This window comes from Lepisosteus oculatus, chromosome 8, assembly GCF_040954835.1.
Source record: "Lepisosteus oculatus isolate fLepOcu1 chromosome 8, fLepOcu1.hap2, whole genome shotgun sequence".
Classification (NCBI taxonomy): domain Eukaryota; kingdom Metazoa; phylum Chordata; class Actinopteri; order Semionotiformes; family Lepisosteidae; genus Lepisosteus; species Lepisosteus oculatus.
The window spans coordinates 34,764,436-34,791,601 of record NC_090703.1 but is presented as its reverse complement, the minus strand read 5'-3'; the positions used below and the strand labels follow the sequence as shown (position 1 = coordinate 34,791,601).

Sequence of the window (27,166 nt, the reverse complement as noted above, 5' to 3'; positions counted from 1 at the left end):
TTACAATAACAGCCACCAATTTAAAACTAAATTTGCTAATGTTAATATTGAATCCTGAAAAGTGTTCCCCAGAAAATGTATGAACTAGTTAATTAAATTATTAAAAAATACTACAACATTAGAACATGAATGTAGTAATGAATGTTTCTACATTATAGCATCCTCAATACTTTAAATAAGTATAACAAATCAAGTGTTGTTGTTTCTACTTGACAGTAAGCTGCTAATCAACTAAGACAGCACTTTGTGTACACCACACTAAAGCCATGTTTTTAATTATCTAGCACAAGCTTAGATGTTCAATATGGGAAACTTTTTTTCTCTTGTACATTCCACCTCTTAACATGACCGTAACCCTTCCAGAAGGTGTAGTGTTGACCCACTGTAATTTTCAGAAGAAGGCAACAGATTGGAAACTCTGAAAGAGTATAAGGATACTTATGGGATGTCAGGTCTTTTTTTAATAAACATCCCGAAGCAAAACACTCCTGGTGTTATTGATGTAGGTTTCTGGTTCGCTTCTGTACAGATTATCATCAAAAAGTAACAAAACATGTTTTAAAATACACTAATTATGTTACTAGGCAGCAGCTTGACATAGTGGAACCAGGGCTTTCAACAAATTTTCCATAAAAAAACAGTACTTATGGAAAACAAGCTCTTTCTCAGAGAAGAACCATGTCAGTCTTCAGATATTCCCCAGACTTACAGCAAAAATGTATGCTTGTTTTATTTTGTAGAAATTTTGACAAAAAACACTACAACAGACCCTAAAAAAGACTTGGTCTTAAGGCAGCATCTCACCATGAACTTCAATACCCCAGAAAGAACAACTAACAATGTCTTGTTCTGAAACATTGCCTTTATTCTTTTGTGTACACGTGTTTGAATGGCTTCCTTTTGCTTTTTGTTGTTTTACTATTGTCTGGGTAATCAGGTTTACTCATGAAAATGGATGAGTTTCCCCCCTCAGGCTCACGAGAAAACAGGTCTCCAAGGCCTCTCTAGGAAACAAATCACATGTAATAAATCTCTCTAGACTATTAGCCACCAATCAGCCTTTTGGTTTCAAGTTTGCAAAGGGCAGTCTTCCATTTAGTACAGATTATTGCATTATCTCCTCTTTCATAAACTCCCGCAGGCAAGTGAAAAGCAATATGCATATCCACTACAAATTCGGAGAGTGCCTTGCAGGTCTGCAAGTGAATTCTATCTAATCTCTTTGCAAAAGCTAAAAAGGAACATCAAAACTCGACAATATCTCTGTGACCATTAAAGTCAATTATACATCAAAATTACCCTCTACAAAAACAGCAAAGCTTACAATCAGACTTAAACATACACACAGGTTTTCAGCTTATTTAAACATTAAGGCTTTCTACACATTTTAAGATTATTAAGGATGAGATAGGAGATAACAGTCTTTTACAGTAAATTTATCAATCAAGTATGTACAGTATTGTGTTTCTGATATTTGTAGTAATAGGCATATCAAAGTTAAGACAAATAATTGAAATTAGAGTAATAGCCAATCTGCTAAGAAACATTTACAGAGCCCTCCAGATCTATTCATACCTCCAATGAAATAAGAATGAATAGCAGAGCAAATCACAAATTGGATTATGTATCTCACTTATTAAATTCTAATGTTATACTGTAATCATAACAGCCTTACATATAGCAAAGTTACATTTGTCAGAAACAATTGAATTCCACAAAATAGGGTCACATTTATTCACACTCTATGTACTTCTTTAAATTATAAAAAAAACAAATCTATAGTTACAGTATATTATACTCTTTGGGAGTTGAAGGGTAGGTTTACAAATCTATACTGGGGCTATACTGGTTTCCTGTATTCTGAGGTATAAAAGAACATAATACATAGAAATCATTCAGTAGTTACAGCACTATAATGGTTAATGCCAGGCAGATTTAAAAAATGCAGCGTTTACAAGAATTCTACATGGAGGAACTTTTTCTCATCTGAAGTGGAGAGCCTCATAATACACTAGAGGAGGAATGACCTTAGCGCTTCCTGGTCTTGAGTTGTTTATGATAAATTGCATTGCAGGGAACAAAGACATTAAAAATTCTAAAAATAATATTCTAAATAATAAAATGTTATCCTGTTGATCTGTAAAATGTTCACTGATGATCTAATATGTAAATATTTATTTGATTCGTTCTTTATTGTTCCTATAAATACATTTGGAGGGCATGATGGCCTAGAATATAATTCAAAATGTTTTGTAGCATTTTTACTATTATGATTTGCAGTTTTAAAATGAATACTAAAGTAAGAACTTCAAAAAATAAGAAATTGAATAAAAATACTAGTAATATGTAAAAAAAATCAACCCAAACATCAAGTAGGGCAACTGGTAGGCTCAACAAGTTAAGGCCCCTAGATGAAAATCAGACTGAGCTTTGTGGTCCAGATCACAGAACTATCAGGTTCAAGCCTGGGTTGTGTTAATAGCATCTCTGATTAGGATTCACCAAGAGGTGAGTGGTGGCAAACAATTAGCTCAACACAGACAGGGACAGGATTCGGATTAGTCATTCCCAGGAAACAAAGACCCTTGTGACTTTCCAGTAGCCTGGAGGTGATGTCTGTGAGTCATCACCCAAATGGTTCAATGGCAGGGGTCAGAGGTAAAGGATTCATCAGTGATCCACCACAATGGCAACTACAGACTGGTTCTATCAGAATCAAAAATATGTTAAAACTTTAGCAACTTGTGATCTGTAACTTGTCTAAAATGATCATGCAAGAGAGGAAGAAATCATAATTAAAAAACAAACTTAAGTGTATTTTCAGATTACGTTTGAAAGAGGCTTTCTTAAAAGGAAATTATCCGATAAGTTCTTGCTCCTGTAGAAGTATGTCAAATCCAGCACTGTCATTGTTTATGAATTAATTGTCATATTAATTGTCAAATGTCATTAATTGTTCAAAATTAATTTTACAACAGTTAAAAAAAATACTGACATAACTCACTTCAGGCAAAATGTTGTGCATCGTGATCTGAATCCAAAAACCCACAACGCTTACAATTTTAGTCCATATCCTTGCTTGTGCCAACAACACAGTAGCAGTTACCTGTATATTGTGCACACCCTGCAGACTCCCAATCTTCTGTTCAATGCTCTGCACGCAGGAGTTGCATGTCATTCCCTCCACACCAACCCTGATGGAGTTCACAGCACCCTTCAATGACATCCTCACAGTTCTGCAGAAAAGGAAATTAGCATAATCAAAGACAGAAAGTATTTTTTTTTTAAAACCTATCACTGTGTATCATCAAGAATGGTTTTGCAATGCTATAAACACTGTGAAGGAAACATACTGCAATGTAAAAAAAACAACCTAAATTTGTCACTAGCACCCTGAAAGCCTCCCATAAAAAACAATATCCACAATTGATAGCATGAATAAACTAATAAATACAAAATTAGCATAACCCTACACCAAGTATGCAAAGGAGGGTAAAACAGTAATTTTTATGGTACTAGAATCACTTTTGTGATGTCTACTGGAACTCTCTACGTACTTTGCCTCAAGTTTAGTTATTCCTCAAACAGGTCAGAATTTACATAGCAAAAACAATCCTAGTCAGTAAATTTTTACATCGTACAATCAAATGTTTACTTAATATAGAAATAGCTGCACTAAAAAGAATACCGATTCTAAAAGAGCTTTTGTTTAACAGCATTAATCATGAGACAAACAGACAATCTCTCTGACCCTCACTGAAGGTTTGTACAGAGAGGTAAAATTCCTATGAGAATCTTCATGTACCACACAGAAGTTAAGCCTTCCAGTTTTTCAGCCCAAGCACTACAATCCATGTCAGTATGAATATTCAAAATTATGTCCAATAATGCAGTTATGTAAACCAGGCTAGGTGCAGGAAATCATGTTCTGTTAAATCATTGCCAATGTATCGTTCTATTGCCTACAGAGCAAGCAGCTCTATCAAAACAAAGGACATTTTGTATTCTATTCTCCTATACAATGTAATGACAAAGTTACTGTATTTCTACTAAAAGTAAATTCAGTTCCTTCACTGAATTAAAAAGACCTGCAGATGCAGAAATGGACTGATCACTCAATATCCTTAAGTGGTCACTCGAAGGAAGGAAAACAAAAATAATTAAAGGAAATTTTCCAAAAAGGCACACCCCTACAAAAATCTCGCAACTTCCAGTGTAACTGGAACAGAAAAAGGGCAATTCCCTCATCTTAAAAAGATGAAAATTATGCAATTGATTACTCTTCCAAGTAACAAAATAAACCAATAACCACTGCATTTCTTTAAGAGAGGCAAATCCTGTTTTCATTATCTACAATGGTATTGAATGCCTAAAGACCTGTACCATACATTTGTTGCACAAATTCCTTTACTTGCACATAAATACCATCATTCTAATTCACCACAGCTATGCTTAATGCCAACTTACTGTATGTACAGTAAGTACTGCTGGGACATAGCTTTCTATTTTTCTATAGTAACTTATCACTCTGATTCAAATAATTAATCATGTAGTTCTGAAAACTGACTACAAGAACAAAAAATAACAGAATATCAACTTATTTTAAGAAAAACTAATAAAATCAGATTTCAGACGTAGTTATCTACAGTAATTGATTTGAAGCTAAATGCTTTCATTAGGCTTAAAAATAATATACTGTCAGGCTAAACAATCATTCTCAATCATACAAAAAAACTGGATCAAAGATCCAAAAGATTTCCCTCTTAAACCAATTACTTTAGTTTGTGGATCACAGTTCATGTCTGCTATATTCCACATGGTGGACTACGTGCTATAATTGAGTTTATTTTAATCAATTAAGAAATCACTGGTTAGTGAAAGATGTGCTCTAGGGTTCCTCACAGAACAATGGAGCACTGTTTAAAATTACTGGAAATCCTAAGAGGAATTCATATTGAAGGGAGATGTTTTATCTACTACAGAACAATGAAAATGATTACAGTTCCCCTAAGTTTAGAAACGTTATTAGATGTTTCCCCAAAGTCCATATTAATTTCAACTTCATCATGAGAGCCTGTCAGAATTAAGTACACTATGAAATCTGATAACCATAGAAACTAACTGTCTATTGTGGATAAGATTATGTGTAATGGTACCAGGCTTAGTTTTACATTACTGTATAGCAACTACGTTTTACTCGGCTGTGGAATCACTCTAGAATACTGCCCTGTTCCCAAGGTAATTTTTCCTATAGTTTACCTGTTCAGATACACCTTTAATTCAGATACATTTCCTTTATCACGTGACCTTTAACTAATACTTACTGCTTCAGCTGTAACTAACATATTAAAATTTGGAATGCAAGCAGATCTATTTATAGGCTAACTATCAGCAAGCCTGGCCAGCTATAGCGTTTGCCATATGGTTTTTCACTATATAAACTCTCCATAAACATTTTCTTTCAAAGGTTCTGAAGACATATGACTGTGGCTTGTGTTAGACCTGTCTAGTAAACTCCCAAAACTAAACAATGGAAGGCATCTATTAATTAAAAAGAACTAATACAGACAATTTTTCACTTAGCTACTCAGGTAGTCTGGTTTTACCATGGTACCCTGGTTTTCTTCTAAGATGGATGACAGAGATCTTTGGATCAATTACACTGCTAGCCACTGTGATGAGGCAGTTGTGAAAGAAGCCTAACGTCCAACAGCCTCAATGTCCTCCCCAAAAGCGTTAACCATAATATCAGTCTCCTTAAAAAAACCCTTGCAGGACTAGGAAACAGTTGACTTCCAAACAATAAACATAGGGGTCATAAAAAGCACCAGTAAAACAGGTCTGAGGAAGGAGAGTTAGTCTACACTTTGATTCATAAAGTGTGGTGGGTGAATTCTTTTTCACAGTGAAACAATTTTCTTTTTCCTCAACATGAAAAACAGACAGCAGTGACATTTAAAAGAAATAGCATGAAGTTTAAATACTATTTTTTTCCTCAGGAGAATTAAACAGATCATACATCCAATAGGGTACCAGAATGGTCAGGCTTCATCCCTAAATCTAGGCCCTTCCTCCAAGTCCACACTTCTGTGACGTAGTGCAATTGCGGACTTACAGTGTGAGAGTATTAGAGGGTGCATCATGATAAAAAGGGTAATGAGACACCCTTGCATGACAGCATTCCCTGGTTACATGGCTCGGGGTGAAACTGCTGTCGATTGCTGATGCACCTTTCCAGTGCCTAAGAGCATGTGGGCTGATAATTTAAAAAAACATTTTTTTCATTCTCCATTCACACTTTGATGAAATTGAATGTCATCTCGTCTATCCCTACACATAAGTAGAGTGTTCATTCATGTTTAGCAGGATCAACGCAAAACGGGTGAAGTAAACTAAGGAAACTAAGCAATATCGCTCTCTCTTTATTCAAAGCTTTGTACTACTAAATACATTTCATCTCAGTACACAAATGACAGTAAGAGGAACATAACATGTTCATTTACTTTATTTAAAGCAAATGAAATGGGGTAAACTTGAGAATACCTCAAAGTTTTGTACTATTAAATACTCCATATACAAAATACATTGCAGGTAAACGAATATTCATTAGTAGAAATGGAGTGACAAAATAAGAGCTTAATGTCAAAAACTTCATACCTAGAATACATAAAGTATGAATCTAAAATAGTTTAATTAAATTTTGTTTTTACATAAAATAAGTTTTAAAACTTTATTTTACCCTCCATAGCAATTCTCTCCCCTTTAATAGGCTAGAACATGAAACTTTAACATTCTGCAAAGAAGTGGGGGTAATTCCCTTCAGCAAAGTCTGTGATAAGCACCCCTGTGAAACACAAATTTAGACATGAGACACCCTAAGCCTTTGCAGACTTGAGTGAGAACGCGCATACAAAGTGCGCCAGGTTAGGATATTTTGGTGTCAATGTGAATTCAAAATATTGGACACCTCAAAAAACAAACTTGAACCATGCAAGGCCTTTGCTGGGATTCTGCGGAACAATTGTGAAAATGATTTCCAAAGATAATGTGGAGACTATAAAAAACTTTTTGGAAAAAAGCTGAATGGCTATCTTGGGATCCCCAGTATTGGGCAAGCATTGTTCCCCATAATAAAAATTATGATTTAGACAATTACAAAGCTTCTAATTATAACCAATTTATTTTTGGCAAAGAGTCAAATTATGTGTATGAACCAAGAAATATCATGCTTTTTTGGTTGGAGCTATTTCTCAACCATTACAACCAGATGATTTTATTAATTTAGATGATTTCAATTATTTTAAATTTCATTAATTTCATTAATATAGCTCCAGTCTGAGAAATATTCTGCATGCTACACAATGCTTCTAGTGCATTCTCATTTACTTGGGCATAACCTATGCATCAAAAGGACACAGGAAAAGGTGTTACAGCAATTCTATAGGCCCAAGGCATATGAAGAGGTTAAACGTTACTGACTTGTTAACTAACCTTCTCAAAACACAAACTATGAGCTCACCTAAAGCCGCTCTGATTATTGAAGTATCTTTTTGGCAGATTGAGATGTACACTGCAAGCCCACTTCTGAAAACCACATCAATACATTCTCGGGATTTTGGAAGATGCCTGCCACTATCAGCATTCTGGAAGCAGTCACTATTCAGTGAGCAGTCTGGAACACTATAATGCTGGCCAATGGACCTGTGTTTTCACCAGGGGAATTCCCTGGTATGTAAGTCTAGTATGTCTCTTCTAATGAAGGAGGTATCAGATGTCCCATGGATTGTCTTCCTCAAATCCTCAGTCTATCATGCCCAAACTGATGGTCTCATAGAAGGATTCAACCACATGCTTAAACAGATGTTATAGTAAACGGTACAAAATTAAACAAAAGACTAAGAACCTGCTTCTGTTTAGCATTTGTTAGGTACAGTAGGCCTCTATAGATTTCCCCCTCTTTGAAATATAATATGGGAGAATGCTCAGAAAGTATTCTTGACATCACCTAAAAAATATGGGAAGACCAAGACCTGACTGATAGGAATCTCCTTGATTACGTGAACTACTGCCAGAAACAAATAATCAAACCTCACCCATTTGGTAACACTTGAAGACGACTCAGCAAAGGCAAAATGCTATCATCTGCAGTCTCAGATTCTACAGTTTTATTCCAGTGACCGAGCGAAGCCTCTCCATTCAACTCCAAAGTGTAGCTGTAAAATCTATAAAATCTACCAACCAGACAGGCATAAAAGAAGGCATAAAAATAAACAGTAAGTGGACAAAGAAAAGAAAGCACCAACATAAAGCCATGTAATAGGGTGTTGGGCCAGCACGTGTAGTTAATATGACTTCTATGTGTCAGGCATACAATCTATCGGCATCTAGAATTCTGCTGGAGAAATATGGCATCATTTTTGCAGGAGAAAGCTGTCATCCTGGAAGACATGGTAGGATGTCATTCTGGTAGGAATTAAATGCTGCAATATGGAGTGAACATGACCACACTGTACCATTAATGCCAAGCCTATGCCCATAACAGACAAGCTCCTGGAAAACATCAGAAGAAAGAAGAGTGAGAGAAGACTATCTCACCAATCTGGATCTCACAAAAGGGTAAATGGTAAATGCCTCTCCAGCAAAAACTAAGATTAAAACAGCTGTACCAGTAAGTCTTACCAGCTGTCTTTCATGGCAATCCAGCAATCTATCTGAGGATAATATGCTAGCTGCTGTGGCCCCATTTGACATAGGCTAATGCATACAGTGTCTTGATGACATGGTGCTTCTCAGTAAAGACAGACCCTGTGTAACTGGGTACAGTCTGGTCCAACTGCAGACTAAGAAGGTCCAGGACATACAGGATTGAACCAAGTCCACGCCTCTCTAGGGCTTGTTGGGCATTATTGCCATTTCGGTACCCAATTTGATGGAATCTGAGGCAGAGTCCACAGTAAAGGATTTGATCTTCTCTATTGATAACCTTTTCTAGTGGAGCCCAAATGTAATGAGTGCTAGTTTTTGCATACAAAAGAGGACTGAATGTAGTTTGTCACAGATGAGATAAGGCAAGAACATCTGGTTCTCTAGCTCAGTAGGAATTCATTCCCCAGAGAATGTAAGTGGTGGAGATGGTATGCCTGGCAATTAAATGGGGAAAAATAGAAACCTTAAGATTCTACCTTCTGGTCCAAGAATAAATAAGAATTAACTCCAATTGAAATAACCACACACCTCTAATGTGGAAGAAGTCAAGTGGGGAGAAAAGTGCTCCACAATGAAATAGAAAAAGATATAAAGTGAACAATCATTTTTAATCCAGGTATTATTCGGGAATCTCCCATGGGAATGCCAATGCGATCTTTCCCGTGTCCACTGCCTCTCAGAGGTGATCACTCCACCTTGTTGTTCAAGCTGGGGGGGGAAATATGCCACAAGGTGGCTGCAAAGGAGAGCTGCAATTCCTCCTGAAGTCACAAGAGGAACTCCAAGCCATTCATTAATTTTCAGTTTTGTCCAATTCAGGGTCATGGGGCAAGCAGCAGGCTCATGGCACAAACAAGCAGGCACAAAAAGACACAATCACACCCATGCCAACTTTCCCAGAAGTAAATTAACCTACCGGTATGATTTTGAATTGTGGGAGGAAACTAGAACACCCAGAAAAAACACACACAAAAACTGGGTGAACATATAACCTGTATGTAGACAGCCCCCCAGGTCTGAAATTAAACCCAGGGCCCCAGTGCTGCAAGGCAGCAATGCTAACCACTGCACTGTTGTGCCACTTGGGACTCAAAGATGTTTCTGAAATGTTCTCTTGGAATTCCAAGAAGTTGCCTGTCAATTTCAAGTCCTGAAGAATAAGAAACTAGGACCAGTGTAACAAGTAGCTCTTAGAAAGGACAATCTGCCTTCAGACTTACAAGGAGCGGTGGGTGAATTATTTTTCTCAGTAAATCGAAGTAGCAACATCTTAAAGTGGCCCTGCAAATGTTTCCCTTTTCCTCAATAAGAGAAACAGAGGTAACTTAAAAGGCAGCACAATTCTCAAGGAAAGTTCATGGATTAGATATTCAATGAGGTACATGGACAGTTGAATTTAATTCCCTAAAATGAATCCAACCTGTTTCACCAGACGATTAAGGGCAATCACGCAACAAAACAAGTTAGATGGGCCAGGTGGCTTCTTTTTGTTTGTAACCTTTCTTATTATTTTATGCAGAATATACCAGTGGAAATATTACAACAGTAGATCATGCTTGTGTAATTATCCCATATAGGTAGTACAAATATTGTGTCAGTGTCAGAGAATGGTTAAAATAGGTGAGATCTTTTCACCTGTTCTCCAGTATGAAAGAAGGAGTTTCAACACAAAGAAGCCTTTATTTACGCACAGATTGTGTGTTTACACAAAATAAAGGTCCCTCTTTTGTCTTATCTCTTAGTTTCTTAATGTTTTTCTAACCTTTTTCCTCTTCGCTTTCGCAATCAGCCAACGTGGTGGGACTCTCCCACCCATGAATGACCAAAGGGCTTTATGTTGGTTCTCTTTTTTTATATCACATGACCATCCATCCTGGCTGTAGTGACAGAGGGCAAAAGAGAATCATGGGAGATGTCGTTCCTTCTCATCTGAGACATTTGTGAATTTCATGGCATTATAACATGCTTATTATTTGTAAAATTACTGGTCAGACATCCACTAAGCTTCATAAGAAAAGCATAAGACATGAGTCCATTCCCACTTGCTGCTTAATATACAAATTATGACTTTATGACATTTTGTAAAAGACATTGCTAGTGTGTAATGTTAGAGAATATGTAATTTAGATGGGAACTTAAGTACGAGATGTTTTCTATCATGTTACATTGTATAATAACTGGAAAACCTGTCAGAAATGCAAAGAATCTATCTACAAAATACATGTCATGCAGTTGATTGGTTATGAATTCAAAGGTTCAGTTGAACAACAATCTTAAGCCCTGTATGGGAAAATAAGATAACAGAAATAGTTCAAAATGATAAAAATAAGTAAGTCCTTGCATTCGTATACTGCTTTTCATTCCAAAGGATCTGAAAGTATTTTAGATACTGGTGAGAACTTATCTGAAATGGCTTTTAATGTAAAGTATTGTGTTCACTGTAAGGCTTACAGGAAAGTATTGTAAAGGACCCTGAGATGATTCATGAAAGTAGCTATAAAAATAATTATGACATGCAACATCAACCTGGGTGATGTGTGGCAGCCATTAAATGCCAAAAGAGCTATTATACCATGGATTGTGCAAAGAAGAGAGAAACTGCTTCACCAATTAAATGAATTAATTGATAGGCCAGCCTGTGAAAGCACAGAGCAGCATTTAGCCAGGACACTGGTGTTAAAATCCCTATTCTTATGAACAGTGCCAAAGCTCTTTCATGACCAAGTATACTTTGTCTTTGATATAAGAACAATCAAGATATGAATACTGTGTACATATGAACAGCGCAGCAAAATAACAAGAATATCACATGGCAGAACTGTACTGGGTAGGGTGAATAGCTCACTCAGTTTAATTTGGTTCTGTTTATGTTGGCTCTGTGATTTTATGATTTTGAGTGTTAATAGCCCTTAAAGAAGAGAAAAGGAAAAGTGTTACAAAGACATATCAAGTTCTAAAAAAAGTGTGGTAACCATTTAAATAAAAGTGGAAATCACTTTCAGTTAAATTGTTTTGACTTAAGAATGGGTCCAGTTACGGACAGGGCTGTGGAACATTACTTGTCTGTAAACTGAGGATGAAGTGGACTCAGGACCTCGGTATGATGCCTTATCTGAAGGATGGTACTTCCTATGGCATTGCAAACCTGGTCATCATCCATTTTTTTTAAATATCTTTATCCAATTCTTTATCCCCAGCGACCCTATATAGGTACAGCAGGTACACCTATACGCCTACCAGCAAACTGGGTTTCCTTAGAGGTCTGCTAACCATGTACCTACCAGGCCGAAGATCATGCTACAAGAAAGGTCAGCAACACTGGTCCGGGATAGCTCTGAATGACTTAACTGGATTAATTGGTTACTTAATTAGGACAGTGAAGATGGTGATGTAGTGGCTTGATAATGATGCTATCTTTTAGTAACTATTCATAATTAGTTCATAATTAGAAAATTAGTTCATAATTCATAACTATTCATAATTGAGTAATAATTACTCAACCACTTGGAGTAATTATTCTTATTTAATACAATTACTCTCGACCAGCTGTAAAACATAAAAAGAAAAAAAACAATGTAATGGAATCCTTGAAAGGGAAATTTATAGCAAAACAAAGTACTTTTTGGAGACACTATAAGCAAAGAGAATATGTAACACCATGGAATGCTATTGGGCATTATCTATTTTTTTACTTCTACAAAGTGTTCCAGTCAGGCTTTTAAATCCTCCTTCTAGATACTGGCTAAGCAACAGACCATGTCCTCTGTAAATAAAATGCAAAAATAACCACATAAAACATCTATTATAATATCAAACAATGAAAAAGTTCAAGTATTGCAACAGGAAAATAATAATACTTCTTTAAGATGACTTACAAGTCACATTTCTGATTACACAATCCAATAAAAACAAAAAGCAGACATTTCTTGCAGTCCCTAAATATCCTTTTTCCAGAAAATAAATCTTACTGTATTTCACAATGAAGACTGAGTTGCCAGCACTCAGACTTCTTCAATGTGAACTATCCTCTTTTGTGCTAAACCAAACAAGAAAAATATACACAGCAAAAAGATTTCAAAATCCTCTAGGCACTGACAAGGTCAACTCAGCAGACTTCTCAGAAGAAACAGTAAAAGATGAACCAGAGGGCATACGTGGAAACTAAGTGGATAGGCATTTAAAATTGAGAATTTAAAGCATTTCTTTACCCAAAGGGTTGTAGGAGTATGGAACAAGCTACCTAGTCATGCTGTTGATGCCAATACCCTGGCTTCTTTAACAAATGGTTGGATGAGATCCTTGGGAAATTTGCTAACAATCAAAAATGGGCTAAATAATCTCCCCTCGTCTATAACCTTTATATATTCGAATAGGGAAGTTACAGTAACTCTTGCAATTTCACATAAATGCTAAGAGATAAGATTAAATCAAATGGCTTTTCTTTAAAAGCAGACAACATAAAATGTTTAATCTCCATTAGCCTCTTTAAACACCTATCATCACTGTGATGAAAATATTACAAAAATAAGAAAAATCTCATGTTATAGGAAAGGACACTTAAGATTATCTGTTTGTCTGGAAACAAAACTTTCAGTAGCTAAGAAGCAACTCCTTAGTGTAAAAAACAAAATACAGTATAGCCTGCCAACGACTACTCATTCGTAATAGATCCGTCTGTTCCTGACAAGCGAATTAATATATTAAAATTCATAACATACATATACATTTTTACATAAAAACCCAAGTTAGCTGCCTAATTATTCAATTCAAAATATACCTACAAAAATGAAAAATATTTTAATTTGCCACGCATAAATATTCACATGATTTTATACTATGTACATTCAGATTTAAAACTACTGCACGCACTATGACACAGTAGAAGGCTGACGTTATAAGTATTTAGGAAAAAATGCAAATACTTAAATAATTATCCTGGGCAACACCTAATAACTTAAAAAATGAAGCCTGTTGACGCACTCCACGTGCTAAGTAGGGTCATTTTCATTAAGGACGAGTTTGGATCTATTACACAGCAAAAAAAAAATCTAAAGCAATTTACAGAAAATATAATTAGTAAACTCTTGCAATAATATCTAACGTGTATAATACTGTATAATAACTGAATATGTAAATAATTACATGATTTTAACATCGTCTTCACGTATTCACAAAGTAAATGTCATTTAAAGAAACCAAAGAAATCTAAACAGAAAAACCTGGATAATTTATATTAATTTTACATTCACAATCAAACTGCATTTTACCTTGACACAAAACACTGTACAGTATCACACAACACCCCAGTCTTGCTGAACTGTCTTTCGTACACGCGACTCCAGATTTAATTAGTACATTAGGTGGCACATTTCAAAGAGAAACTTACCCCAAAGTACGATTCCCCCGACTCCAAGTGTTTCACCTCCAAAGTTATAATTCAACACAAATGCCTTTTGACTCTCCTTTCTATCGAAGCCATCTCTCGCACAGGCAGTTTCTATCATTTACCAGCATAAAGAGAATAAAAAATAACTTGTACTGCTTTTTCGTGACAGCGAGATAGTGCGCTAACCCGGTGATCCACTACCTGTCCCACAGGAGTGTGAGCATCTCACCGCCTGACAATCAACTCCAAGTCTCCGACGGTGTTTATTACACTGAATCTTTTGGGCTTATGCCACTTTGGCAATTATTTGTTGAAAGAAATAATCCATAAAACCATAACGCACTACAGCAATGCCCCCTTGCTCTCCGCAATTGCATTTCCACCAAGCGTCTCACTGAAGATTTTCATTTTTAACGTCATTTCCGATATGTGACAGGAAACGCCCAGAAGAGGAGGGAAGTGAATTGGTATTGGTGGATGTTTCTCGTCGATTTTTGCAGCATTTTAATTCACGGCAATTAAAGCAACTTTTAACCAATTTTGTCTTCAAATAAATTGCATATCTCATTTACTGTATGATAGGCATGTGCCCACAGAAAATAAAGGAAAATTCCTCACAAAATAGATGTATTTCTCCTTTTATAGAACCTCAACAGGCTGCATTGCCTACAACTTTTTATACTTTGAATACCAAATGCAGAAAAATAGTTTACGAACACTCTTTCCCAAAATCATTATGAGAGTGAATGAATTAAGTTATGCAAAAATATAGCAAGAATAATGACTCTGTATTGTATTAAGACAGAGTGATATGATGATGCAGTGGTAAACATTGTAGCTTCACACCGCTGTGGCCCCAAGTTCAATTCTGGTCCTGGGGTGCTAACCGCATAGAGTGTGTATGTCCTCCCACAGTACAAAGGCATGCTGGTAGGTTGGGAAATTTGTGAGTATGTGTGTTTATGTCTGTTTGCCCTACAATTAACGAGAATCCAGTCCAGGGTTTATCCTGCATTGTGCCTGTTTCTTGCCTGAATAGGCTCTGGCTTCCCAGTGACCATGTATTGGATAACGCGGTTAGAAAACGGATTTACGGATTTACGTGTGGCCCATAAACCTGCTATATCATTACTCTGCAGGACCAGGCTGGCCACTTTTGTTTAAGACTACTTAAGCTTCCTCATGTCAGTGCTCCCATCTAGTGGTAATATATATATATATCAGGTGGGTAGCTGCATCAGCATGCGCAGTCTGCTATTTAATCTTTCCTGTCTGCCCTGTCTTTCTCGCACCGGAAGAAGTCTTCACAGCCGAAACGTTGCGTTTTCTCTCTTCTGTTTTCAGCATGGAATAAACCTATCACTTATTCCTTTGCAAAAAAACATATCTTTGCTATTCACCTATATACATTTTGTATTGACTGCAGTTATTTTATGTTTTCGGCAATTCCATTTTGGAGCACAGAAAAGCACATCAAATTTTTACCCATATTTGTTCCGATTTGGGATTTTAGTCTACCAGAGAGAAGGACATGACAGAAAATCAGTACATAAACACAGTACTTTGAGAACCTGCCATATTTTACGTTATGATTTCAGCTTGGTTCTGTAGGGAACAAAATTATTGAAGTTAGGTCCTAAGCATCACATTTAGGAATGAAAACTAAATATTTTACTGAATTTGTACAAAAAAAAATTTTCAAATCCACAGTATGTTCATGTCCCGACACCAACATAAATAATCCTAACTTTTTAGATAATATCTATAAACATTATTTTATATAGCACCTTTAAAGGTGACTTTTCAAAACGCTTTACAGAATGACAATAGCAACAATTAAAAATAATAAAAAATACTCAAGATGAACACAATGAGAATATGCAGAGGAGACAGTAGATGGTGGTACTAAATACAGAGGGGTAAAGAATGGAACCAGTTATGTAAGGCTCTTCTAAAGAAGGTTTTGAGTCTGGATCTGAAGGAGTTTAGAGAAGGTGACTCCCCGATATCCTTGGGGAGAGAGTTCCAGATCTTAGGGGCGTAACAGGAGATGGCCCTGTCACCCAGAGTGTAGACGGGCTTGGGGGACAGTTAGGAGACCAGAATTAGAGGAACGAAGGTTGCGAGATGGGGTGTAGGACAATAATAGATCAGACAGGTACTGAGGTGCAAAGCCATGTATAAAAAAAACTCTTACCATCCAATTACTCTAATATGGTAATTACACTAATAAGAAAAAGAGGAAAGAAGAGGTAACTAACATTTAAGATAAACAAAATGTTTATGCATTCCCCCTTTAAGTCTTATTAAAGGAAGTCTATAATATAAACAATGTTCTAGTACAGTACTTAAAAAGACGTGAGATTTTAGTTATACATTTCTGTTCTGAGGACCTTCTACAGTAGATATTCACAACCTGCCTGTGGTATCTTTTGCCATAATATACAAGATCACAAAGCACACATTGTGTTTTTGAGGGTTAAACTGAATTTATTACAACAGTTATGACATTGCTACAAGTGCAGCAAACATTTAAAGCAGAAGAAGACTGTTATTGTGGACTGTATCCAGCCAGCAACTGTGCTGCATACATGGAACAGTTTGTACAGGTTTCATATCACATGTTGCTTTAATAATTCAATGTGAAAACCAATGCATTCTTCACTCTTCTCTCCATTCCTTGGGAGTAACTTTACCAACTGGTGACAAATTCCAGGTAATACCAGTCTGCGTTGCTACCTGTAAGAGCAAAAGTTAAATAAGTGAAGTGGAACATTTCAAGTAAAGTTGTTGGCGTAAATGTTTTCTGTCCCAATTGTTTTGCTTAATTAGGACATTCAGAAATATTCAGGCAGCTAAAACAGAAATCCTCACTACATATTTATCCCAATGATCATGAGTGCTCAGTTCATTCCTGCAGACCGTTCAGTCTGGCCTTGCAACTTACAAATCATTATCATTAGCACTGCGGTACTTCTGTAGAAGCACAACATCACAAGCGAATGTTCTATTACATTCACTCTGTTCAGGCACTGCTTTATCTTTGCTGTAGTCAACAGGTTATGTTTGCTATTGTTGCGTGAACATTCATGCTAAACCACTCTAGTGAGCACTGTGCTTTGTACAAAATTAGGCTGGCCTGCACTTTTATAATAACACATCTGTAACTGTGAGTCTTGGATAAAGTATCATAATAGAAAACTGGAAAAAACATTAAGGGCATGAACAATTAGAATGGTTCAGATACCATTAATTTTGTGCAAATAACTATGCTAAACCTTATGTAAAGTTCCAATACTTTAATACTAGGGCTGGGCGATATGGCCTAAAATTTATATCACGTTATAATTTTTATTTTAGACGGTAACGATATACATCGCGATATATAATTTTCTCTATGGGCACCATGTCATTCCACACAGGTACAGTTATGGAATGTGTTATCTCCTTCCACCACTGGCTTTTCCTGTCATAGGAACAACGACTAGTAAATAACTCAGGCAGCAATGTCTGCATTGTGGCTTTTCTTTTCACACCAACACTAGAACTGCCCATCCTCGTACTCACATAAATGTTTTGTCTTTAGGCGATAGAAGAGCTTCCTTGTAATTACCGCCTCTGGCTTAAACCATCACCCAACATAGTTTGCAGTTCACCATTTTCTGCTGGTAGGCCATCTTTTTAAATCCGAACTATTTCCAAACAACCGATGAAGAACCTTTCTTTTCAACAATTTATCTCGCTAACGCTGCCTTTCTCCATGTGTTTGCACAACGAACACCCGCGCTTGTTTTCATGGGAAAGGCAAGAGGACACCCGAGCGTTTTAATTGGCCGCAATGACCTCAGATGTGTCATAAACCGGACTTCTGAACCTACTGGATTTCCAAATATCAGCAAGATGAACATTTGTTTTTAATTATATAATTGGAGCTAAAGTACGGCAGAATTTTGAACTATTATGGGTCAATAGTAAAAAGTTCCAAACCCCGTTTTGCGACAATGCTGTAGACGCAATCAATGTAAACATCAAAATCCATTCTCTACCAGTATAAACAGTATAGCCAAATCCATATCGTGGCACATATTTCTACCATCCATACCGGTTATACTGCCCAACCTTATTTAATACTGTTGAAAAAAGGTATTACACATTTTAGAGTCAAATTGTTTGAGTTACTTATTACCAGTGCTACAGACAAAGCCAAAATATTTCACATTTTATGATGTGATACTAATATGCACCATTACAAATATAGTTCTTTAATGATAATTGAAATATAGTTCAATTATGTAGCTCAGAAAACAGTCCTCGTAGTAGCCAAGCCATTTTCTTCACAGCGGTGTAAACATATCTCAACTCAATGTCACCTCCCATGTACTCATAGCAGAAATAAGTACTTTATTTGTGTAGCGACTAGATCTTTTCTTTCAAGGAAGGCCATGAAATGTTGCGAGTGGAATAACTGCATTGAAAACTTACATAGGACCAAACTGCAACACAGAACAGTGTTCCAGAGACCAGCAGGATGTTCCCATATTTGTCATGGAAGTCAGGACCAGCTTTGTGATGGCACTGTCTCCACGCTGCCTGGCGGGCACCTTGTGCTGGAACGTTCAGAGAAAAAAAAACCAAAGTAATTGGTACAATACAATGAAAAGTCTGAACTGTTCAGGGGTGAACAAGCTACCTTGTGTGAATATTAAAGCTTAACAAAACATTTTTTATACTAAGCATACATTTGAAGGAAGTAGCCTAATTAATGTCTCTTGTGCCATGTTTGCAAATAAAAAGTACTGTAACTCGCTCAGAGGAACAATGACAAGTTTGGAAAAAAAACTACAATCGGTAACAAGAAAATAGCACTCAAAGTTTGCATTTAATAAATCAACAAAGTGCAGACTGATAGCATTGCTTACAAGGTCATGTATAATGTTGTGTAGGTTATCCGTTTAATAGTAAATAATTCCTTCTTAACACTATACAAGATGGTGCAGGAAGGTTTCAATAGTTAGCTGCTTGATATGTATGACAAAATCTCAAGTCTAAGGCCAACAGGAACTGGAGCTTTAACAATCCTAAGGTCTTACTATAAATGGATGGACTAGAGAGTCTGATCTGAATAAGTGAATATTACAAAAATCACTGGTTTCTGTGCAGGACATCACTTTAAATACAATCTACACGACAAATAATTGTTCTGCATAATATTAGCATTTGGAAATATTTTGAAGTTACAGTTGGATTAGAAAAATGTATACAGAATGTGTACTACAGTTCTTGGACGTATGGTATATGAACCTATGGTTTGGCAGCCAATGAAGATGTTTTAGCTGTATAAAAAAGAAGAAACTATAATAACTGGTTTTGAGACCCTTTTCTTACGAAGCGCTCCACTTCATGACGCCAAGCCAATTATTTAAATATAATCCAAGGTGGCACAGGGCACACAAAGAAGTAGTGGATTTAGCTGTGGCTACTTGCCAATTAGTCTAACCTTGATTCCCAAGCGAGCTTTAAAGATTTTATAATAAATACACATTTAAAATAGAGGGCAGCATTTATTTAACTACTTTTTTACACAGGTGGTATTTTCCACTTCAGTACAAACCAGTCGAATACCTTTCAAATAACTTAAATAAAAGAACTAAAACACACAAGCCTCGTTAAAACAGGACTGTATTATGAGAGATTAATTTTCAAAGCAATTTGTTTTAAAGTGAGATTACATTTTAACAGGAGACTAACTGTTCTTAAAACAGTTTTCGAAACATTTTAATTACTCTAGCCCATATTTAACTTTCAACCAAACGATCAAGAGAAATACTTAAGTCTGTAGCTGTTTAAAACAATAAACCGGATCAATTATACTGGAGCTAAAACGAAACTCGGAAGATGTGGCTACCGGCGCCGACACCACACAAGACTTGAGGGTACTGCCTTAAAGGGCGAATAACAACTCCAACCCAATTAATTTAAAACTAAAGTTTAAAGAAATCGCATGTCAAACATTTATTCTCACCAGAAAGGTTCAGTGCTGTCTTTGCAAAACGAAACATGCTTGCTTCCGATTCTTCCTGACAGGTTCTTTACAGTGCAAAATACCCTTGAAAGAGCAAAAAAAACAAAATGGCAGCTTTCGCCGGAAGAATTAAAAAAAACAGTGTGGAAAATATATGACATTTAGATTTTTATTATGAGTATAGATATAAAATCTAAAATATGAATGTATATAATGATATTAACGTGTTTATTTTTTTCAAAATACAAAAATAAATATTTAAAAGGCATTATGGGAATATGAGTTTTTGATCAGTTTAAAAATCGTGACGCAGGCAGTAGAGTGTAGCTAGCAAGCAACATTAAGCGGCGCGATTGATCCGGAAGTGTCTATAAATAGCCGAATTTCAATCAAAATAAAAGTCATCCAGCTACCACTGTACTGTATGAGAACCTGCTTTGTTATTTTTTCGTGGTTACTTGTAATTCCTTAAACATTCTGTCGAATTTTTTAGGGTACTTTTTTAAAACTTATCACCAAGTTTGACGGATCTAAAATTATTATAAGTTTTTATTTATTTTGCAACACGTTTCTTCCATTTATACACATGTAAAAATAATGTAATTCCTATTTTATTCCTTAGAAATGTTTTTTTCTGTTGAATGAAAAAGGTTTTGAGATGCAAGCTTTTAAAGGAGCTGTATCACATACTTGTAATTAAGTCAAATCCTTTATTACATTTTAATACAAGTGATTTTTAAACTATAACCAAGGACAAAAACATATTTTTTGCACCATCAAAAGTGGTGAAACATACAATGTTAAGACACCCAGCCAATAGCAAATCACCCTTCTTCCTTCAGTCTCAAATCTTTATTAATATTGTTGGTCTGTGTAGATCACCTCTAAAAAAACTGCAGTGCAGAATTGAATGGGGAAAAATTGTAGCTCTCCAAAGGTGGATGAAATCTATTGCACAGATCCACAGCTAATAGAAAATCACCTTGTTTTTGTAAGACAAGTAATAATAATAATAATAATAATAATAATTATTATAATAATAATTGCTTACACTTATATAGCACTTTTATGGACACTCCACTCAAAGTGCTTTACAGGTAATGGGGACTCCCCTCCACCACCACCAATGTGCAGCATCCACCCGGATGATGCGACGGAAGCCATAGTGCACCAGAACACTCACCACACATCAGCTATCAGTGGGGAGGAGAACAGAGTAATGAAGCAAATTCAGAGATGGGGATTATTAGAGGCCATGATTGGTAAGAGCCAATGGGAAATTTGACCAGGATTTAATTTGGAAAACATTAAATAGCAAAGATAGGGTGAATTAGAAAATGTATTTGGTTCTGCATCAAACACAAGTAGGCACCAACAATTCTGTCATTGAGTCAAACGTCTGGACCCTTTAGTATGTTTATGACATTTAAACTTATCCAAAGTGTTCAATTCATTTCATTCTCGAATACCGTGGTGTTTTTGCACATTGACACTCTAATCATGCAGGTTTTCAAATTAGGGTGTCCTTTGCCCTATTTTCACCTGGCTGGCTGTAGAACAATTATGGATGTTAAGGTAGGACTCACATCTTCACAGGGAGTATTCTGCCTAATTCAATTTGTTATAATGTACTGAGACAGACAAATGAATGAATAGACCTTCAACTGTGAAGTGTTTTTCCCAGGAAGGGGGCTGTGCCTCTGATTGGGTGTGGAGCTTTAGATTTGATCCAGGATTGTCTAAATCACAGCTATTGACCAAATACCAGTTAACAATCAAATAGGAAAACAATGTCTGACACCATCAATGGTGAATGTCACCTACTGGTCTAATTGAATTGAGAGGTAAAGGTGCCTTTTAAAAGGGAGTCAGTCACTCAGAGAAGACACTGACCACAAGGCTAGTATATTTTTTCTTTTTGGATTTCTACGTTATTTTCCCTCTCTGGACTAACCACCTTTGTATTAACGGGGTTCGGTTGGAGTTTGCACTTTGATCTCCAATACGTTGACCGGATTGGAGTAATAGATTGGGTTGTGCTTGCTATCCACTTAGCGTAGAGCTCCACGACAACTGTAAGTTCTTTTTATTTTAGTATTGTTCATTCTAGACTTGTTTCTGTGAGCATGTTGACTCAATTTGTTGTTCATATTGTGCAATACATTTTTTTTAGATGTTATTTTTCTCTGATTATATAACCTGCATTTCAATCTGTTATGCCCGAAAGATTTTATCTCCTTGCAAAACTCTTTGTAGCCTTTTTTAGACATATGCCTTCTCCAAAGCCTAGTCCAGGTTGAAAGGACACTGTTTTGCTCACAAATGCCCAGAAAATGTCAGAATATGTCATAAGGTTTCTTTGTGTCATGTCCACTTGCATTTGAAGTTGAACAGGTTATGGCAGAGTACTGTTATGGCACTGGATATCGTAGCCTAGCCAGCTGATGGCCTTCCTCCGAAAGGACTGGTCGATACCACAAGACAGTCTTCCTGATGATACAGAAGGCACAAAGGTAAACACTCCAAATCCCTCTAAAATGGTTATTATTGGTAAAGGTTTTCTATAAACTTAGATGACTACTTATGGGTGTTTTTTTAGTTTGTGCTTGTTGTAGGGGATTCTCATCTGCGGAGCCTTGTAGATGGGCATGTCCCCATGCCACAAGTATGCCTGTCTTTTGGCTACAGCTGCACTCTAGGTACTAGTGCTAGGAAGTCCTGGGAGTTTGCATACGTCGAACCCCGGATCTGGTCTGTCTTGTGGCTCCAGGAAACAACCTTAACAAGAGCTGCACAATCGAACAGTCCAGAAGGGACTTTTGCAGGCTTGTTCAAAGCATTATAACTAAATGGCTACTGGTGAGCCCCAACAATCATACTTTTTAAAAACAAATCGTGAAGTTTGGTGACAATGCCTTAATAGGGTGGATCTGTATGAACAATTTTCAATGTTTTTTGAAACAGGTGGTTGTCATTGATTTCCCCCCACGCCTGATGGTAGATTTTTCATAGCAAGATGCTGCAGAAAGAATACCACCGAACAGCTGAGCATCGTGGGGTGAGGTATTTGTCTACAGCCGAATACTTCCCACAGAAGATCTCTAACCTGTGGTGTAGGGATGGTGTGCACCTCAGTGACAACTACGGCATGCCTATCTTTGCCCAGCTACTCTGGTGCGCATCATACATGCAGCTATGTGGTCCTGGATGTATGCCTGTGGTGACTCCAGCACCAAAAGAAGAGCATGAAGTGGTTACCCTTCAGGTGGTTGTGACAAGGACAACCACTATGCCACCACCCAAACCAGCTACCTCTGCTTGGTCAGTGGTTCGTAAGGCCCTGAAGAGGGAGGATGCCGATGACCTGTACAGGCAGTTCACATCCATAAGTGAAATTTTCAATCTGAAATACTATACCATAATAACAATATATAGGCGGTCTCCAAAATACATCACTATCTGTCTTACGTACTTTTATCTGAAGAAGTGTGTTTGTTTGCATGTTTGTATTTTCAAAGACAAACTGAAATATCACAATAATTCCATTTCCAGGGTCAGAGTATAGCCTTCATTCTGGAAGGTGACTTTGATATAGGGGAATCTCGGAGTGAGAATCTGGAAGGATCAGGGTCACATGTAAAACAAGAAAATGGAAGGTTCAGTCACAGCAGGCCAGTGAAAACCTTGGATGCCATAAGTATTAAAACAAGATGCATGCATGCAAATATGTTTCCAAAACCAGCTATAATAACCCAGCAAACTTTGCAGAGTATTTTATCAAAAGAAAAGCTGATGTGAAGGTTTTCAGAACTACAATACAAACAAAATCACACTTTTCACATTCTCAGGAACGGTGGCTGGCCTTAGTGCAGCATCGCAAGGGAAGGTACTTCAGGAAGAATGTTTTTTTACTTTGAGGTGATTATATGCAGTCCTGTCCCACCACATACGGCTGTGTCCACAGTTTTTATGATAAGCAAGGAACACACTCAAAGTGCTGTCAAGCAATGTTTAACAGCCATTGGAGACCAAGAAAGGAGAATTTTCAGGCATAATACACTGCCTTTTCAAATTAATAGTGATCGCTCATTAGTGTTGCTCCAAACCTCATTAAATATTTTTAATGGGGACACTATCGAGAGCTATCTCAAAAGGTGTTGGAAAATTGTCAATAGGACTGCACAGTACCATGACTTAAGGTTTATCATAATCAGGGCCTGTAAAAGTGGAATGAGGCAAGCTTGTGAACTCTGTAAAAAGCAGTATAGTGGAAAGTGTCAAAGATACAATGTCGACATGTACTGTATATCTTCATTGTCATAGTTAATTCCAGGGGATTAGAATAATAATAATAAACTTTATTTTATATAGCGCCTTTAATGGTGGCTTCTCAAAGCACTTTACAGAATGACAACAGCTATAAATAAAAAGAATACACAAGATAAAACACAATTACAATACACAGAGGAAGGCCTGTCTGCTCATATTTATGACACCTCATTATCTTGGGTAGTAGATACAATAACATGCTTCTCGCACAGTCTATTTCTAATCTCAAAAGTCGAGTGTCACAGCTACCAAAGAATGGACGGAAAGTATATTGACAGGACTGTATCAATTTCTGAGGTGAATTTAAAAAATACTAAACAACTGTTTCTTAATAATGACAAAAATAGAATAAATGAATGTGGAAAATGTAGGAACTCTTTAAAAAGCACATGAAAGGGAATTTTGTGATAAGATAAGACAGAATCTGTCTAGAATAAGTAAGTAAAACCCTCATCAGGACACTCAATAATTTTAAGTCTAAATGATATATGCAAAATCGATGGTCAAACAAATGATCACAACATGCCACTTAAATTCTCAAAAATGGGTCAAATTGGCAATCTTGATTGGGTCAATAAAACATTTAGATTTGGGAACATCATAAACAACTGCCGGTTTAATTCTGTCATGCAGTGTGTCATTAATATAAATGCAATACAGACCAAAATAAATCTGGAATTCTATTTTGATGGTCTTAACATGATGCCTGGCTGTTTATTAAATTAGGTTAAAACTGCCATCAATAATCCTGGCAGCTACTTTTCAATAGCCCAGATAGAACTGGTGTTAAATGAGATATGCAAAGTGATACCTTCTCTAGTTTTCAAGAAAGAAAATGACCCATCTGATTTAATAATTCCCCTTATGTCCTGGTTTGTTTGCAGACAATTAAACAGTAACTTTATTACTTTGCATGTAGACATTTGCCAGAACTGTGGTTTCTTGCATACCGAAACACGTGAAGTCAGTTGTTTTTTGGTTGCACAAATAGGTGAGTTTCTGATTAGTTTATCAACCCTCATACATAAGTCTTAGATAGTGGTCTAAGATTCAAACAGTGTCTTAAACAGTGGTCAGGAGGCAACAATTTAGCTCTTGTCTAGAAACTATTGTGATTCAGATTCCCAGAGCACATTTCACAGGTATGATATGCACTCAGATTTCCACTGGTAGCAAACTGCAATTGGAATTGGAAGGTGTTGGTAAAGTGCAATATACAATCAAATCCACTATATGTCATGAAGGAAAGTCTATAAGCAGAGGTGGACATTACTGGGCGGTACTTTTGTGCATTTGACAGAAATGTACAATTAAAGCTAATGACCAACACATCATAACAAAGCCAACAAATACCATAGACTAAACAAATATTGTGTTTTTTTCCTAGAAAAAAAGGAGGCATCAGACAGAGACATCTGTTGGTCAAACCATGTACTCACAGTTCAGAATGCCAATACTCAAGAAACACCTGGAGCCACTGAACAATTACATATCAACTCTACTGTGGAGTTAAGAGGCACTGAAAGAGTCTTTGAATAGCTTGCAATCAGTGAAAAAGAAACAGACAGCATTATCTGCAACAATACACAAGACTTTCAAGGCCCTTATGGAATCTAAAGCTATTCAGATTTCCAAAATACTTGTGGATGTTGAACCAGGTAAAATTGACATAGAGACTACCATGAGAGAATTTCTTGCAAAACAATTTTCATCCAAAATTTTGGAACATCACTATCTCTCTGTTCAGACCTTGAATAAATTCAGCTTTCAGGGAATTCCGATTTCACAAACCAAATACTAAAACATATCTACACTAACCTAACAGTTGAACACCTAGCATCAAGGAATCACTAAGAATATCTTTCCAATATAAAATAAAATTATTACACTGTTTTACATGCAAAACGTCTAGTTTTGAAAACCGCCCAAACATTAACCATTTACCTACCACTTTGATTATCATAGGTTACAATCCCCTCCGTCTCACCATCTCCTCCATTGACAATAAGCAAACATACAAAATTTCAGGTATGCTACTGCATTTGAAAAACGTCCCTTTTCTTTTACTGTTTAGGAGAAATGGGAATGGCATTTGGTTCTCCGATGAAAATCATAACATGATCTACAGCTTTACAATGAAAATGAAAGACTGACTTGTCAGACAGTTGTCACTACATATGATTTAATTTCATTTGAAAATCTGCATGATTGTAACACTTCTGTGCAAAAACACTCACGTAGTCGAGACTGTAGTGATGTGGAAAAATATAGGGATTTAGAAGGAGCAGTTACAATTGCACAGCCTATAGCTGGGATAAGTTTGGGTGATATATATGCTTAAGGGTCCAGACATTTGGCTCAGTGACAGAATCATTGATGCCTACCTGGCATTGATGTAGAAGAAAATGGAGAACCAAAGGATTTTAGTACTGCACTCTGTTTTTGCTAGTCAGTGTTTAAGAAATTATATCTTTCCAGAATGTGATTTGTTACTACATCTTCCTAAACCCCCAAAAAACTGGTGGAAGTTTGAGAAAATACTGATTCCTGTGTATGTAAATTCTTCACACTGGATGTGTGTAGTTCTAGAAATGAAAAAAGCAAACACGGAGAAATGTACAAAGTATCCAAAAATGTAGTTAATATTGGGATCATGGATTTGGTTTCAAGTATCGGCCACCATTTAGACAAATCAATTAAATGTATACACAGGTATTTAATGG

General features: G+C 36.5%; 1 protein-coding gene and 1 pseudogene across 1 annotated transcript in view; one reads left to right on the top strand and one right to left on the bottom strand.

The window, feature by feature from the left end:
- Positions 1-14,492, bottom strand: part of atp7a (ATPase copper transporting alpha) — a 44,557-nt gene extending 30,065 nt beyond the window's left edge. Inside the window, exons 1-2 of the mRNA XM_006632628.3 lie at positions 14,093-14,492; positions 3,107-3,236 (exon numbers count right to left, since the gene is read on the bottom strand). Of these exons, the coding sequence (XP_006632691.2) occupies positions 3,107-3,226 (120 nt within the window). The 5' untranslated portion in view covers positions 3,227-3,236; positions 14,093-14,492. The remainder of the gene's footprint in view (positions 1-3,106; positions 3,237-14,092) is intronic.
- Positions 8,406-26,596, top strand: LOC107077828 (uncharacterized; annotated as a pseudogene).
- The last annotated feature ends 570 nt before the right edge of the window (positions 26,597-27,166 follow it).